Raw genomic sequence first — 18,177 nt, 5'->3', positions numbered from 1 at the left:
CATAAGACGCGATACGACTTGGCCGCATGGTGAAGTGTGCCCTGATAATGAGGAATGCCATTATGCCGACCGAGTTCCTCCTTAACTAGTTTATCTGTGGTAAAATACTTGTGAGACCGCTGCTAACGGAGTTCTTCAGATATTTACTTCAAGCGGTAAAACCGGTAATACACGGGGCGTCCATAAACGCTGTGCCATTGAATACCCTGCAACAAATTACTCACGCTCTCCGTATCCAATGCTGGGAGTATTTGTAGTTGCAATGGCTTCACGGGCATGGGCGGGTTCCGTCAAATGTTGTTGAATAATGATATGGTGCCTGACGCAGGCACGTGGAGCGTGAGGACGAGCAAGTGATTGACAAAGCCATCCTGTTTTCCTTACGCATCACTGTCCATACCATGACGGACTGTTGCCGAGGACATCACTGAGATTGATGGTAAAGCGGAAGACAACTCCTCTTTCGCTGGTACCCGCCCTCATCCCCCACCAAGTTGCTGACATAAGGAAGACACAGTGTACTAGGTAGGACGTTACCCTTACGGTAAATGGGTACCGCGGAACTAACGATATATTGCCCTACAATTGCTTCCGCACCTAGAAATAAATGGTGATTGTTGTGTGGGCATCAACGACACTAGGCTACTGTAGTGTGGTTAACGGTCAAGGCGAGGATCTAACAGCGATTCACGACAACACCTTCGGGCTTTTGTATCACTGAACGATTTTTGATATGGTGCCTGACGCAGGCACGTGGAGCGTGAGGACGAGCAAGTGATTGACAAAGCCATCCTGTTTTCCTTACGCATCACTGTCCATACCATGACGGACTGTTGCCGAGGACATCACTGAGATTGATGGTAAAGCGGAAGACAACTCCTCTTTCGCTGGTACCCGCCCTCGTCCCCCATCAAGTTGCTGACATAAGGAAGACACAGTGTACTAGGTAGGACGTTACCCTTACGGTAAATGGGTACCGCGGAACTAACGATATATTGCCCTACAATTGCTTCCGCACCTAGAAATAAACGGTGATTGTTGTGTGGGCATCAACGACACTAGGCTACTGTAGTGTGGTTAACGGTCAAGGCGAGGATCTAACAGCGATTCACCACAACACCTTCGGGCTTTTGTATCACTGAACGATTTTTCTATGAAAGGATTAACGCTATGGAACAATCACAAAGCTTTAGAAAAAGAGAGACGCAAGAAATAGTAAGGGGCGCTAGGAACACGTTCTTTTAAAACATTGAAGTCGGAGCATCCCAATTCCGCCGTAGAGAGTAAGCTTTGCCAATCGCTCACGTAAGATCGCGCTCTCACGAGTGCGTCTTATCAGAAGGCCTAGCAAGCCAGCTTCAAAGACGAGGCGCCACGTTCCGCCAACAGGGTCCTATAATTTCGTGGCAACTCAGCAAGCTTTCCTTTCTCGAATAAAGGAAAAGCTCTCGCCTTTTAGTAGTTTAGTAAAGGTTTAGAACAGGGGTGCACAACCCAAAATATAGTATCGGGAAATGTTTTATGAGAAGGCTTCCTGGGCCACGGATGGCGGTACGTGGGAGCGTGAAAAGAGTACCGTAAAGTTCCGAAAGGGCGCCCACCCAAAGTACAGAGATATCAAGTGAAAAATACGGGATGGGCGAACTTTCCGGTCAGGTGCGAAAAACTAGAAAAAAGTGGCCCCACCGCCAAGTAAAACTGCAGAAATATCAAGAAAAAATACGAGATGCGTGAACTTTCGGGGTCAAGTGCGGAAAGGACAAATAAATGACCGCATCAGCACATGAATAGATGATTCAGGTTAACTTTGCTCACTCATCGGCGCTAAAGCAATCGATTTTAAGAGGTCGGCGATCTTTGGAGTATTTTAGTAAATTGAATATTTATTCCCTAAAGGGGGGGGGGCGATGTTTCGGGGGGAGGGCGTTCTCTCGGAGTTTTACGGTATGCATAAAAACAGGAACAACAGAAAGCCCCTCCTTCCAGTAGATTGAATAAAGGAAGAACATTGTAGTTTCTGCCTTTGTTACAGAGTGTAACAAGCATAAACCCATAAAAACTTACAACACAAAATGTTGCCACTAAGCTCATACCAATTCCTTGTTTCTTGCCTTCGTGGCAATGCTCTAGAACGATTTCCTTTGGCGCGAAAAACGGCAATATGCGCAAAACTCAGCGATAATGAGATTAACGATAATTAAGCTTAACAACGCAAAGATAACGAAATAAAATGGAAAAGGGATGCACTTTGGTGAATCCACTTTTCTCTGGACATGAGCATCTTCTGGCTTACACCGTCACCGTCGTTTTGTTAACCGTTAGATTTCCTTCCTTGCGATTTGGCTAGGAACCGAACACGTGGCATCTTTGTCTTCAGCATTACTTCGATTCGAAACTTCTGCTCCCGTCGCGAATCAAAGCAAGCAATTCAGTAGTAACTCTGACGCCGGGACAATCGGGAAGGTAATACAAAAAAAAAGAGGCAGGTTTTTTTTTTCAAACTATTTCTGGGAGCCTACCTAAATAAATGCGTATATCCCTGGACCATCAGCTTTGATAGACGTATGCTCACCCAAGTTAGCTGTTGGTCCGGTGTATTTGTTCAGTTACGATGCACAAGCGATTTCAATGTGAATAAACGTATTTAAATGAACGCCGGAAGCAAATACCTCTCGAGATATTAAAAAAAAACAATAATGTTGTTGTATCAGACACAGCTTTATCGTTTTGTTAACCTTCTTTGTTATGCAAACAAAGCTCGTTCTACCGCTGCCATTTGTTTTCTCATGCATATACTGTTTAACGTGAATTATGCGCTTTTCACAGCCACATCGTTTCCATGCGTGTAATTTGATTCCAACACCTGGCATGGCGGCTTCGCTTTAGTATCTCTCTTCCGGCTCTAATATGCAGATCAAGATACATATTGGTAGCGGAACGCTGAAGCTTTTCATTCTCCCGGGTCTGCAGCATAATGATTAGAACCCGAGCGTATTGTTTCCTTGAGGCGGCGGGCGGACAAAAAGCTCCCTACCTGGCCCACTGCGCCCCGCGGATCCCGTTTCTTTTTTTTTTTTTTTTTTCATTCCTAGTTTATAGAAATGAGCGGTTGCACTATGGATGAGTGATCGCGACGGTTTATTCAAGGAAAAGTTCTATCATAGGTGCGAGCAAAAAATTTCTGCGAAAGTTGCCGACATTTCTGGCGGTCTTTTAAAGGTAACGAGACAGGGTCAATTTCATCTGCAATTTATTTATTTATTTATTTATTTATTTATTTATTTATTTATTTATTTATTTATTTATTTATTTATTTATTTATTTATTTATTTATTTATTTATTTATTTATTTATTTATTTATTTATTTATTTATTTATTTATTTATTTATTTATTTATTTATTTATTTATTTATTTATTTATTTATTTATTTATTTATTACTGTGGTGCATTAAATGTCCAGGCAAGGTACGGATTCACATGACAAATAAATGGCAGGATAGCAAAAGACACAGGATTCAAACAAAAGGAACAATAAACACAATTGCTGAAGAGACGTGTGTCTCGTCAGTGAGTTGAATTCACCTATTCCGCGCGCAAAGAAATGAAGTTTAAAGCTTTCTGTTCTTGCAAAATAAGTGTTTGGAAATGGGTTTGGAAACAAAGTAATGCGTTTGGAATCACGTTTTTCGAGGAAATCATGGCGTAACATTTTTCTTCTTAGTTGGAGGGATGAAGAATTCTGATTGCAAAAATTTGGAATAAAAGAACCTATCGGCGTGTCGTTTTATTAAGTAGAGACCTTTTTTATTAAAGTTAGTTCACTGACCGCACGTCTGCATGCCTATTTAGGCTTAAGTGGCGTACGTGAGAGTCAGCAAAGTAATTTTATATCTCGGGGCGTTTCATGAAGCTGATGTGCCTCAAGCGATAGTTTCCACAGGGTATGGGAGCAACTACGGTCTTTATGGGTATTCAAGGGTAGAGTATTTTTGATGTCACACTTACGTATTTGTGGTTGGGAACACGCATTAAAGAGGAACTGCTTAGTATATATAATGGAATAAAATTGGTGATATATTACGGTTTATACCAAGAAGAAGCAATTTGTCAGCGCTAAGCACCGTGCTCCACTCAATGCACCACTTATCAAGGTTACTCAGGGTAATGTTGGCGTAATGTTGATCATTAGGCCAAAAAACATTTTTGAACAGAACCCAGTCTGCGAATAATTGAATATTCACCCCGGGAAACACGACACGGAATGTTCCATTATTGAGTTACAGAAAGCGAGGGTCACATAACGCGTCATTGAGCCACGAATGATATCAGTGGAAGACAGCAAGATTGGTGTGCAATAACGGTTACGGGCAGTACGCGGTTATTCAGGCAAATTTAATTAAAGAAATTGTAATTTCAAGAGCGCCAGCTAATCTAATTTTAAAGGCTAGTTCGCCCTGCGGGACATTATCAAACGCTTTGCTAATCTTCAATATGTGAAAATAATTTCACCGTTATTATCAACTACTGAAGGGAATGACGAAGCCGTAGTTCCTTAAAGCGTTGCCATTGAACTATCTTTCCTCAAACTACGTTGTCATTTAATGTTCTCGGTAGTATTTCAGCACATGGTAAGCTATAACGAGTGTCTTAATTCACATCATGACGCGATTAATGAGACGGGCTAAAAAATGGGGCACAAATCAGGTACCTTTCTGAAATATTGGCCCGACATGGGCTACCTTCAAATCGGCAGGCACTATACAAGGCATCACAGAAGAACAGAACCAAATGACACAAACGATTCCCCTGTGCTCGGCATATTGCCTACGAAATGTATTATGGATGTCGTTAGCGCCCGGGAAGTTTTTGTCGTAGGGTTTTACAGCGTACAAACTATACCTCGATAAGTAAAAGTAAAAATAAATCATAGGGAGCCAGAACTGCCACATTGGTTGTACTGTACAGGGGTATGAACAGAAAGAAGCATGCTATGAAAATAGCTATTGAACTTCTGCGCAACTTACGCATGATCAGTAATTCATACGGCAGCTATTAGTAGCTTTGACACGCTTTATTCCTCTTTCACTCATGTAATTCCAAAACTTTTTAGGCGTACTGGTGAAGTACTGGTTCTGAAACTAGGCAAGTTACTTTGGGTATTGCCCCAACTTTGGGTATTGCCTCAAGTTTTGGTATTCCATTAGGTTTGGGTATTGGGTATTGCCTAATATTCGCGTTTTGGGTATTGCCGTAAACGTGAAAAATGGGTATTCCTGAGCTCACAGTGGACGTCTAGCGGCCAGACATCTTCGATGGCGTCCTCCGGGAAGCGGTCGTTGAGGGCGAGGCACACGAGACGGCGTCCGTTGTCCTCCGGCCGCGGCGTCCAGCGCAGCAGGCTCGCCGTGCCGTTGGCGCCTCGCGCCAGCAGCTGCGCTGCCTTCAGGGGCGTCTGCTCCAGCCTCCAGCTTACGTTGGCAGGCGGCTGGGAACCCGTGGTCTCGCACTCGATCACGGCCTCCACATCCGCGGACACGGGACTGCGGGACCCCTTGATGCGCACATGGGCTGGCTTCACTGCAACGAACAATGTTCCGATCTACGAGCACTGCGGGGAGCAGGACGCGGGACGACTTCGCGGTGGTGCTTTCGGTTATGCGCCTCGTGTACTGCCTGTGTCGTCGCTACGCTTCTTGAAAAGCTTCAGTTAGCAGTCGTGTTGGGAATCCAAAGTTGCTGCACAGTCGTTCCTTTCCTGAACGCGCAACACACTACAGTCATGTTTATTAGCGCTCGTTACCAAACTGAAAGCAATTAAGAAGCAGAAAGAGTATTTTATCAAAGCTACTTAAAAGCAGGTGCACGTCCCGATAACGGAATAATCCAGTCCGTGTGCACACGACTACCTTTCGCGTATAGCGGAACGCTAGTGAGTTGCATTATCAAGCACCTTGAGGGAGACATCAATACGCTAACCATGCGCTGTAACATGTGACTCTGCGGTTGCCGTTAGCAAAAAGAAATGTTATCCCATTTTCTAGTATCCGCAGGGACTATCCAACTTATAGCTCTCCTATAAGGGAAACTATAGTCCAACCTGTGGGTCAGTACACGTCTTTTTGAAGCCTTTCTTCCAACCTGGCTTGCAAGAAAAGTTAGCGTAACAGCCCGTTTGTAGGTCCCACGTTGGTGGCCGGTGTAATCTGACTCTAAGCTATTAGAGCGCTCCATTTTCGGAATACTCCCAATTTGAATATGTGCTTCTCGTCCAGGGTACACACTGGATACTAAAACGGTTCTTTATTCGAAAGCATGCAAACCCGAGTTGTCCATTTTTTATTGGCAAAAAATTTGAAAAAACTAGTACACTTATTGCCTGGTTTCGAGGTTCCGAGGTGGGGAGAGCCTGGGGCCGAGTACATAGTGATGACATTCACAAAGCAACCTTTTTATATTCAGCGCACTTTATTCATCACTGCTCTCGACATTGTCATGAGCCATGGGGACGTTAGTGCCTCTTTGGCTGTGAATCAAGACTCCGGCGCTAATACAAAACGCAAGTTTGATTCATTCAAAATATTGCCGTGTCAAAATAATTCTGACAACACTTTTTGTGTAAAATTCACGCAAATAAGATGTATAACGAGGAAAATCAGAATAGCCAATGGGCACCCTATCTACTTTTCCACACTGAACTAACTTCGTCTTCTGCGCAGCTGGTAACGATTGGGTGAGGCCGAAGAAGTCCCATGCAAATTAAACATGGATTATAAACTTGCAGAACGAACTATTCGCGCTTAAATTTAGTGCAAATTTATATATTACTAAGAATGGTGGGACAAACAATGGAAGATACGAATGAGCACATAAACATAGAAGGACCAATGCGTACTGCGCGCACTATAGCCGGCCGCACAGCAATTCGGCGCGTACGACTGTTTCACACAACACTCGCCAATTGGCATAAACGATATTCTATTATGCGGCCCTCTTTTTAGACCATACCCAATGTTTTTTTACGGAAAGATTACTATCAAACGTAGCAAAAATGAGCTACGTACAAATCCGCTCAAAACCAAAGCAAATACGGACAGCTGTCCTGGGCGGTATTGATTGATTGATTGTAGGGTTTAACGCGCCGACGCAACGCAGACGATGAGGCGCGCCGTAGTGGAGGGCTCTGGATTAATTTTGACCACCTGGGGATCTTTATCGTGCGCCGAAATCTCGTACACACGGGCGTTTCTGCTTTTCGCCTCCATCAGAAAAGCGGCCGCCGCGGCCGGGAATCGAACCCGCTACCTCGTGCTCAGCAGCGCAACGCCTTAGCCACTGAGCCACCGCGGCGGGTTCCTGGGCGGTATTGTGGCGCCATATAGGGAAGGTGGACGGTAAAAAAAGCAACAAAAACAAAACACCTTTCGCCATTCGCTGTAGCCCTAGTCAACGTACTAATATTCGTTTGACATACCTGTCCTGGATACCTCATCGCTGACGTCACGAAACACACGATTTGGCGGAAGAATGGGATTAAATTATTTAATTTCTCAGTGGATCAAGCATCGTTTGCTGCCGGACAAACACTGGGGGCTGTACTAAACACCTAATCTTTCGAATAAAACAAACTTGTATATTGTCTTCATGGCCCCTTTTAACACTTTATTCGTGGATGCTGTCGATGCTGTTGTAGTCTTCATGATAGATTGCTAACGCCGAGACAAGAAACCTTTATTAACCGTATGCGACGCGATCATTGATGTCAGAGCGACTGCAGCTCGCCTCTTCGAAACCGATCTTGATTTGATTGATTGATTGTAGGGTTTAACGCGCCGACGCAACGCAGGCGATGAGGCGCGCCGTAGTGGAGGGCTCCGGATTAATTTTGACCACCTGGGGATCTTTAACGTGCGCCGAAATCTCGTACACACGGGCGTTTTTGCTTTTCGCCTCCATCAGAAAAGCGGCCGCCGCGGCCGGGAATCGAACCTGCGACCTCGTGTTCAGCAGCGCAACGCCTTAGCCACTGAGCCACCGCGGCGGGTCGAAACCGATCTTGAGTAATTGATTCATAGCATGTATCCGAACGGGATGAAGTGTGTGCTGCCTCTCTGCGTACAGGTGCCGTCATAAGTAGTTGGAACAAGGGTTCTTGAATATTACAAAATATTTGTTTTACTGGCCCTATGACAGCCATTTCCGGTTTACAGGAAGCCTTTTCTATTATGGAGGACTCCTTTAATCACACACCAATGCAGCAAGTCAGTTTCCGGAAGAAGAAATTCGATACGATACCGTGTTCCAATTACTTCTTTAGGCACCTGTGCGTGCGGCGGGGGTATTACTCCTTCCCTCACAGCCAATGGGGTATTCTAAAAAGGTACGAAGGTGGAGTATTGCTGCAGCTCAGCGTACGCGTAGTGCTGGTTTGGTTCCTTTTGTTACCAGGCCAGATCAACCAGAAAACGTATCACTATGCAAGTAGCTGAAGAATGTTCCGTATTAAAGCTGCACTAGACTAACTTGACAAAAAAAAATCGCGCCAATCCACCCCGTGAATGTGGTTGGAAAGCAAAGCTGTAAACGGCACCCATAACGATTACTCATGCGACGTCACTTAAAATCACTCACATCGCTCTACAAAAAATCGCGCCAATCCACCCCGTGAATGTGGTTGGAAAGCAAAGCTGTAAACGGCACCCATAACGATTACTCATGCGACGTCACTTAAAATCACTCACATCGCTCTACAAATAGTAAAACCAGAGAGAAGTGAAACGCACTTAACCACACCATTTATTACTTCAAAGAGATATTCTTGGTAGGGTTAAATCAATGCATGATGCATGAAGGGTGTTTGGTTGAGTTGTATTGGTGTAGCACAAGAGTGGAAACTTTTTTTTATAAAATCAAAGTAAGCTCCAGCCCGGTGTTAGACGATCTGACTTCTCCGTCTCTGCGCCGCGGACGGAGGCGACGAGACTTGCGGCTGAGAAGGAGGAGGAAGAAATACTTCTGTTCAGATTTCTGAACGGCCCAGAGTGCAGCCCTGGGGAGTGATTCCTTCTTCTGTGGGGCCCATATGCAGTCCGCGCGGCCTGTGTTCTGTCCACCCGCTGAAGCTGGGTAGGTAGAGAGGGCCTGGACAGCAGCATCTCCCATTGCTCTTGTTGGGTAGTTGACGGAAAGAGAGGAGGGTGCTCAGGGCTAAAGTCGCACACCCCGATTACGGGGCGGAGTATTCCTACTTCTGAGAAAAATTTACATTCAGCGTCGTAGCGATTCGGATGCATTACGTGAAGACGCGTAGGCTGTGGGAAGGAGCCCGGATTGTATGAGCCGTAGGGTAGTTTGTTGTTCTCTGGAAAGGTCAGTGTAAGGCGAAGGTACGGTCTGTCTCAGAAGCCGATAATGCTGGATTATCTCCCTGGACGTGACAAGTGGGTGACTGTCCTCGTGCAGCTCCATAGCACGGGAGGTAAAAGCGCAGGCTTGTTGGGTGGGCGTATTTGTTGCCCTCCATTGAAGCGTGAGGCGGTGTCCAGATGAGCTGAATGGAACCGTTTGGGGAGTGTTTTTTTAGCACGCACAGTGCAGGTCAGGACACCCAACCCGACTGGTAATTCCAGTAGGCTTGCTGGGAATCGGTGACTACCCTCCGAACCCCTGGTTGAGTGGGAGCCAAGGTGATGGCTGCCTCTTCTGCTGCCGTCATTTGTTGGGTCCTAAGCGAGGTACACGCAAGGAAGTTGGTTCTGGAGGTAGCCACGATGATGGCATGTTGCTGCCCTCGATGTTTGGAGAAGTCTGTGTAGATAACTGCATGAGCCCCACTGAGGGTGGTGTTTAGCGCTTGAGCCCGTGCTTTTCTTTGACCCTCGTCATGTGAGGGGTTCATATTTCTAAGCAAAGGGAGCATCTTTAGTTTTAGTCGCCAAGAGTCTCGCAGTACGTCAAGCGGAGTGACATTCTGGGCTGCCCAGTCAATCTGGTGAAGCATGCGGTTACCCACCGCAGTTCTGAGTCGGACCTTCTGGTTAGAAAGATGGCCTTCTATAAGCTCTTCCACCGTGTTGTGGAGCCCGTGCTAAGCAGCCTCAGTGTGGACGCACTCATGAGAAGACCAATGGCCTGCTCAACCGCCTTTCTAATCATTATATAAAGCATCTTTATGTCTTCCTCGTAGAGAAGAAGATAGGGGTTTGTCGTAAGTAACTCTCGAGAGGACAAAAGCTTCAATTAATCGAAAGGTACCGTATTCTTTTAGGCCTCGCTTCTTGGTGGCAACTCGCCTGATCAGATTAATGCTGTTTTTGTGGTGCTTAAAGGAGATGTCACTCTTGGGGTTGGCCTGGAAATGTAGGCTCAGGATCTTGATGCTGGGATTTGGAGTGATGGCCTGGTCATCAAGGAGTATTTGAATGTATTCCTTGATTTGGCGTGAGGGCGGACGACAAGGAGCTGTCATTTTTTACGTGAACACTGGAGGCCACAGGCTTTAGCACATTGGCGTACTAAAAGTGAGATTCCATGGATTGGTGTGAGCTTCCTTTAATTTTTGTAACTCTTAGCACATGAGCAAGGTGCGCACAGGGCCGCTAGACGGGCATAAGTGGTCGTGTGACGCTTTCACGTGGCATTCAGCGAGAAGGCAGGGGGTAAACCCGTAGATGTGCTTGGTCAGTAGACCATTTGTCTTCCCGTGTTCGCGTGGGCTCGTAGCTAAATCGGTAAGACAACGGGCTCTCGCTTTGTAAGTCTATTAGTTGCAGGTTCGATTCCCGGCGGTGCAAGTAAATTCTTTTATTTGTTCGCAGGAGTTTTCTGGTGACACCAACGGTCGCGAAAGAACCCTTGGGGGGTAGAGGTAGAAAGCTTTGCTTTAAAACTGAAGTGCCGTACAAGAACAATCACTACAGCGGAGCATAAGCGCGATTGCTACTACGTTTGCCAGCTGTCTAACGGTACCTTTCGTTTCCCCTCTGAAAATTCGCCGAGCTTGTTGCATGTTGCCTCCCGCGTAGAGCCGCTATTATATAAAAAAAAACGTTAAATGGTCCATCGAGCAAATAAGCCGCGGAAGCAGCGGAAGCCGGAAGCAGCGAAGCAGTTCTTAAATCCACGTGCCTGCAAAGCGTTTCATAGCGCATACTTTGCATTAAAGAAAGACACGAAGAGGACCTCACTGCTTGCAATGCCTGGGCACACGCACCGCCCCGTGAAAAGCGAAGAGTGGGGCGGTGGCTGTGTTTGACGTCTGGCGGCAGCGACACGTCATCAAGCACGGAACGCGCACACCCCCAGCGTGCAAAAGCCCCCAAAGAGCCAGGCTGCTCTGCGCAGCTGTACAATTCTCAGAAATATTGTTCAAATGATTCCGTTCTACAGCCTACATGCCGTGGTGCCGTGAATGACTTGTCCACAGGGCGGATATGCACGTTGACGAAACTGTAGGTAATTCATGGTTAGCAAGCGGGAAGAAGAAATTGAGATATTTTTTTTTTCGCTATGGCTTAAGTTGGCGAATGTTGCAAGGAAGAAAAAAAACCCTCATTAGTTAGTCAGCGCTGTGTACGCGCCTTACGTGCGGCCGCGGACACAGTGTGCCCTCTCTGTGTCCGGTCTTAAGTGCGCTGTGCTTCAAGAACAGAGATTTCTTACGCGTGATGTCGAGGTAAACACTTGTTGTTGCATTGACAACGATGACGCATTCTTCGCCCCAACTGTACATCGTTAGCAGGTTTGTGTTAAGATATTTACATGAATACGGTAAGCTGCGAAATGTGATTTCCGAATGCAAAGTCGAAAAGAAAGATTCAGTGCCCTTGTACATGGGTAGTTTGCTTACATACTTGGTTACGCAATGTATATGCGTGATATTGAAAATACACGTCAGGTTTTTTTCGGCTGGGTAAATCTTGCAGCTGTTTCCAGTCGGGGCTACAACTGCCTAGAAAACTATTCAGAAACTTGGGCAAACCGTCTTGCAATATGACTACAGATTCCGGAGCGGGATCTGGAAGACAGTAGCATACGTACAATAGCAAAATATGATCCGTACACAAAATCAGTAAGCATAAACACTGAACTTTATTAGTACAAGCTGAGATTATGGCTTCTGTTTCGGGATTTTCGAGAAATAGGCCGAAGAATGTTACGAGCGCCAACTTTCCTTCTCAACCAAGCTTCAGTATCGTTGCGACGTGAGGGTCATTCTGCATAGATTGAGCATCTAATGATTGCATTTTATCAATGCCACTGCATACATTTCTATTTAGTAACTTTAACTGCATTGTTCTACCAGCTCTCTTATGTTCAGGCAAGATGGCGTAGCCCTTTCATTCGGTGAATGAGCTGTTGTATACGGTGAGGTCATTATAGTAATCTTTTTAAGAACTGCGTTAGCAATTTTCGGCATTTTTAAGCAGCCTGCATGGGTTTTTTTTTTTTTTTTTAGCTTTCTGGACTAAACACTCACCCGCCGCGGTGGCTCAGTGGCTAAGGCGTTGTGCTGCTGAGCACGAGGTCGCGGGTTCGATTCCCCGCCGCGGCGGCCGCTTTTCTGGTGGAGGCGAAAGGCAAAAACGCCCGTGTGTACGAGATTTCGGCGCACGTTAAAGATCCCGAGCTGGTCAAAATTAATCCGGAGCCCTCCACTACGGCTCGCCTCATCGCCTGCGTTGCGTCGGCGCGTTAAACCCTACAATCAATCAATCAATGGACGAAACATTTATCATTTTTCTGTACCTGCAGGCGTAGGTATTCCTGCTTTTACATAGTTTATCAAGAATTAGCGATGTTTAATTGTAACTCTCCCCGTTACTTTTTCGTGCCTTTCTTCCTGACTTTATATTTTGTATAAATGCTTGCTAATTGCGTAATTTTCGTTATTTTCATTTGTTTTCTTTTTTTCTAAACAAACTTCGGCCCGACTATGAAAGTAGTGATAGCACTACTACTATTACTAAAATAAGGCCTCATTATTTGCTCCCTTGCGAGAAACGATTGATCAATCGAACCACAAGAAGTTGTGCTTAGAATGCTCTAGCGGGTACCGGACCAGTCATAAGCTTGTAAAGGAACCCTTCATTTCATACCTGGTAGGTTATAGTCCGTTCCCGATTTATGGCGAGCAACTCATATTTTAGGGGCGATGCACCTTAGGGGCTCGGGCTCTCCGCGTCTCATGTCGCCGTATTCTCATGTAGTCACGGTACTAAAACACCGGGACACTTGTTTTCCAACTGCTCCAGCTAGAACGTAACGCGTACTAAGAGATCACACCGGGACGCTCGTCTTCCAACGCCTCGCGCTACTTCTTAGCATACTTCTTAGCTTGCTGCGGCGTGTGGCACGAAGACAACTTACGGCCCATCTGTCTCTTATTTAATTGCTTAAATCGATCCAACACCAGAGAGGGCGCCACGGCCTCTGCAAGCGCGCGAGTGCTCCTCCCACCGGCGTTTTCCGGCGTTCAACCAGCGTTCGCATTGTGGCAAGAGAGAGACTTACAATCTGTGAATAAACTTATAAACTGCATGATTCATCCCTCCCCAGATTTAACGCTAGTGGAGATGGCCAGGGATTTTTTTGAATGACAATTTTCGTAAAAGTTGCAACTTATCCGCGTTCTTTAAGACCATTGAGTTGCAACTTACCCGCACTCTTAAAAACTGTGTGTTTTCATGAGTATTGATTGACTAGGAGGTTTAACGCGCCGACGCTACACAGGCGATGAGGCGCGCTGTAGAGAAGGGCTCCGCATTAGTTTTGACCACCTCGGGATCTTTAACATTCTCTGAAATCTTGAACACACGGCCGTTTTTGCTTTTCTCTTCCATCAGAAAAGCGGCCGCCGCCGCCGGGAATATAACCCGCGTGGTTTCTTGAGTACATGCAACACATGTAGTGAATTCTTAGAATTAAAGGAGGCAAGTAGCCCACGACGAGTTCCAAAGTTAACGATATGATTTGAGACAGGCTGTCTGCGCGACATTGGGCAATGCAAGCATCGCATTTTACGTTGAGCATATCTCATTTTTTATTGACAGCGCGTGTCCATTTCTGACAGTGCATGTGTCATTTTTTACTAGAATGGTGATCATTGCCTTCTTATAATCCAGATTTGCTGCGTTGGACGCCCCTATAAGTATCTCAGGTGTGTTATGAACAAGCAAACCAACAGGCGTTTTGCAGTACGAACTGTTTTTTCTAACTCGCACAACCGCTTGCTCGCACAAGCTGCACCAATTCAAGATCACCTGCTATATAAAAAAATGCTATAACCATAAATCAAATTCCACATTGCATTTGTATGTAATTACAGCGCTACAGAAAGAACCTACTCCGTACTTTATATCGCCTGATATGACATTATAGGATTAGTATTTGATTTCTACCCACTTGCACTTCTTCGCGCTTTTGTTCCCAGTGCCCAAAATAAGTTTAGAAACGGCTGGAAATTATTGTTATTGATTTTACCGCAATATTCTGCCCCACTTTGCCCTCATTTTTATTTTTCAATCGTTTTCGTCCCAAAACTTGAGCGCTGAAAAAATAATAAGAAAATACACGACAGAACAAGAACCATTGCCACAATGTCCTCAATACCGCGCATATGTATGGTGCAACCCACTGTGCACTCAGACTCAAATGACCTCCGCACCCTAGCCAAGGTAGGGGAAATAGCCCTGCCCGGCTATCCAGAAAGTCCAGTAGACTTATTCAAGCGGCGTTGCGGCGCGTGGAGCTTCATTATGGGATAACGACGTACATCCGCCAGTAGTTAGATTGTCTGCCCCATTTACTTTGCCTCTCCTTGCCGCCGGTAAGAAAGCGCTGTAATCAGATGCCGGGGATGTTACTTGATTGGCTTTTACACTTCGATCTTGGTACCTATATTTTCTACACTGTTGCGCAGCTGACAATTCGATGAAAAAATACGTTAGCGCATTTAAAGCTTGTTAGGCGGGATGGCCTTTATTTACGGGTAAACCTCGAAGTTCCACCTTGAGCCCAATAACAACAGGAGTCAATTACTCTGATCCGTTCAATTATGAGACTTGTGATTGGGAGAAAAAGAACAAGGAGGGGGTCAAAGCGATAGTACATCGTTTCCTAACAAGAGAAGAAAAGTAGCCTAGCGTTTTAGAAAACAACCGTGTGCTTCAGCTTCACCAAAATGCATTATACTGAACAATTTTTTGAAGTCAACACTAAAGTTTTGGTGAATCATGATGTGTAAGATACGATTTGGCTTAAAAGTTCCCTTTGCGCAGTGGCGTACTGCAACGCAATCATGGTGTTTTGCTTTAAGCCGTGCGACCGAACCGATCAACTTTTTTCCGTCCAATGGTAGGCACATGGCTGCCATTTTGCTGAGTTTGGTATGCTGGCGTTATGGATTGGTCACTGTAGTCTATTGTGGTGAAGCGGAACCACGGAATAGCCTGGGAGTGTACGGTGGTCGCCGATAAGCTCTACATCTATAAAACACCTGTTTTGGAATCCTTTGGAGAGAATTGTACGCCTATTCCTCGTTATGTTTAACTAGGTTGCCTCAAGTCACTGCGTAACATTCCTGTCAAAATTCATTGAAACTAAACTTGAGGCGGAACATTATATGAACGCGTGGTTTAAACGGGAACGGGAACGGGAACGGGAAACACGAGTGAAATCTAGGGTTTACCAGATGATTCCGGTGAAGAGCCGCCAAGCTGTGACCTTCATTGACAAAAATATCCACGCAAAAATTATAGTGTGATAGCCAAAAAACGTCGTCAAGACTTTAGGATGACTTGGAACACATTTTTTATCCGTTAAGGCTGTTTTATAAAACATGTTTCACGAGAATCCTAAGGACCACAAATTCAGAGTTTAAATTCAATAACAGTGTTCATATTAATCGAGGCTTCTTTCCAACCAAGATAGTTGGGATGTCGGGTATTGCTTCCACTTCGTTTTTACCGCACAGTCTTGGCGCGATGTTGTGGGGGCAGCCCCCATTAACCAAATGTAGAGGTATTGATAATGGCCACGGCTGGTATCCTTACCTACCTTCTTCTTGAGATTGGCGCACTTCCCAACCTCCCAGGCACTTACATATTACCTCATGTACGCCTCTACTTCGCGGGACGGGTATGTGATGAGTCATAGCTGCCGAAGCACTTTGTCGCCATTCTTAGCATGAAAGTGTGCGCAAAACTGCACTGTTCACCCGCTAACCGCCGGCCGGGAGTAAACCCTGTGGCGTGCAGGCGTGCCGAACCACGTGGGAGCAACAAATCCTAACTCGATGTAGTTGCTGTTTACGCGAGTTGCTACAGTCTTTAGCTCAACTATCGCGCGCAAGAAGCAGGCCGCAATTCGAAGCACAAGATTTTTCACACACAGGAAGCTCGAGTGTGTCTAGTTCCTTCGCTTGCTTCCATCCTTACGTTTTTCTGTGGAATTTTCGGAATAAAGTTTCTCCATGAAGCACAAAGATAAGTTGCAGGGGTTGTTAGAGGTGACCGCTAGATTTCTGAAACTTCAGGCAATAAACAATCGCAGACTAAGACGAAGAAGGGATATTCTACTCGCGCCCTAGTTTCGTCGTAGTTTGCGCTTTCTTGTCGGAGTCATGCATTTACTAAGTTGCCCGACAACGGGTCTTTGTCACGCTTATCGCCACCTAGATCAATGGGCGGGTAAAGGCCAAGAGCTTTCAGAGTTTGCTGGTAAATGGCAATAGCTAATGCGAAGACTTTTTAAGCGTAAAACAAGGGAGCCAAAGAAAGATAATGGAAGGAATTTCTTGCATGCTTTTATGTAGCCCACTGCATCCGCATGCCGTCTTAAAGAAGCAATTATTCACTGTCTTGCATGCGTAATCATGCGAATGGCAATTAAACTTCGTAGTTCGATATGTCAGAGTACGGATGTGCTAGAAGAATTCTGCCAAATGGAACTGCACGGAAACACGATTGCCTCTAACTTTTCGATACAAACATGCCTGCTTACTGCAGCCGCTAAAAGTAAATTATTCAATTTTAGTTAATTATGCCACCGACATCAATAGGTACCACCTCATTGTGTGTCCCCCTTTGCGCATAACCTCACTGTAGCGGTGGTCTTCACGTACATATAAGCGTCTAATTTTAAAAATACCTATCGAATTAACTTTGATCACCCTGTATATAGATACATGCATACATACATACATACATACATACATACATACATACATACATACATACATACATACATACATACATACATACATACATACATACATACATACATACATACATACATACATACATACATACAGGGAGCAGTTGAACTTTTGAAGATGGTAGAGAACACAAGAAAAGAAAACTTTCAACAAGGTAAAAGCACGATTGTTGCCAAAGAGACACGATTGTTGCCAAAGAGACTTGCTTTCGCCAGCGCCCTGACGAAAACAAGTCTCTTTGCTGAAACGTTGGCAACAATCGTGCTTTTACCTTGTTGAAAGTTTTCTTTTCTTACATACATACATACATACATACATACATACATACATACATACATACATACATACATACATACATACATACATACATACATACATACATACATACATACATACATACATACATACATACATACATACATACATACATACATACATGTATCTAGAGGAAGGAGGAAGACAACCAGCATTCAGTAACGCCGAGGAATGCATAGAAGAAATAGCTGGTGTTTTTCTTTGAAAGTGGCAACTTAAAAAGTTTGGGCGACAAAATGTGAAGACAAAATCTACAGTGTCTATTAATGTGTGGTACTCGTATACCACTTGCCCAGAGAACGAGCTCTTTACAGCCAAATTTGGCTATGGACATAGTGCATGGTTTATTTTATTGGTTTGAAGTTTTCGTCTGTTTCGTCTGTATCGCCGAAGATGTAAATTTATAAAATTACAGCCATTTTATAACTTTGCTAATTATGCATTTTTCCGCAGATGCAAGGCGTAGTAACGGGCTGATTCGTTTTCGTTATTTTTTGTCCGTATTTCCAACGTTTTTTTTTTCGACGTGTTTTTAGTTCTGTCTTCATTTTTCGGACGACGTATAAAAGAGCACCTTATTGATTTCGTCAGTTCATTTTATCAAAGTTTTTATTTTGGAATTGTTCTTGTTTATTGGATTTTCAAAAG

The 18,177-nt window shown here is 44.9% G+C and overlaps 1 protein-coding gene across 1 annotated transcript in view; it reads right to left on the bottom strand.

Annotated features, from left to right (window-relative positions):
* Positions 1–18,177, bottom strand: part of LOC144149659 (protein turtle homolog A-like) — a 721,048-nt gene that overhangs the window by 133,946 nt on the left and 568,925 nt on the right. Inside the window, exon 5 of the mRNA XM_077681324.1 lies at positions 5,286–5,579. Within this exon, the coding sequence (XP_077537450.1) occupies positions 5,286–5,579 (294 nt within the window). The remainder of the gene's footprint in view (positions 1–5,285; positions 5,580–18,177) is intronic.

This window comes from Haemaphysalis longicornis, unplaced genomic scaffold, assembly GCF_048455015.1.
Source record: "Haemaphysalis longicornis isolate Haplotype H1 unplaced genomic scaffold, Haemaphysalis longicornis Haplotype H1 scaffold_1, whole genome shotgun sequence".
Classification (NCBI taxonomy): domain Eukaryota; kingdom Metazoa; phylum Arthropoda; class Arachnida; order Ixodida; family Ixodidae; genus Haemaphysalis; species Haemaphysalis longicornis.
This window is presented reverse-complemented; position numbering and strand designations above follow the sequence as displayed.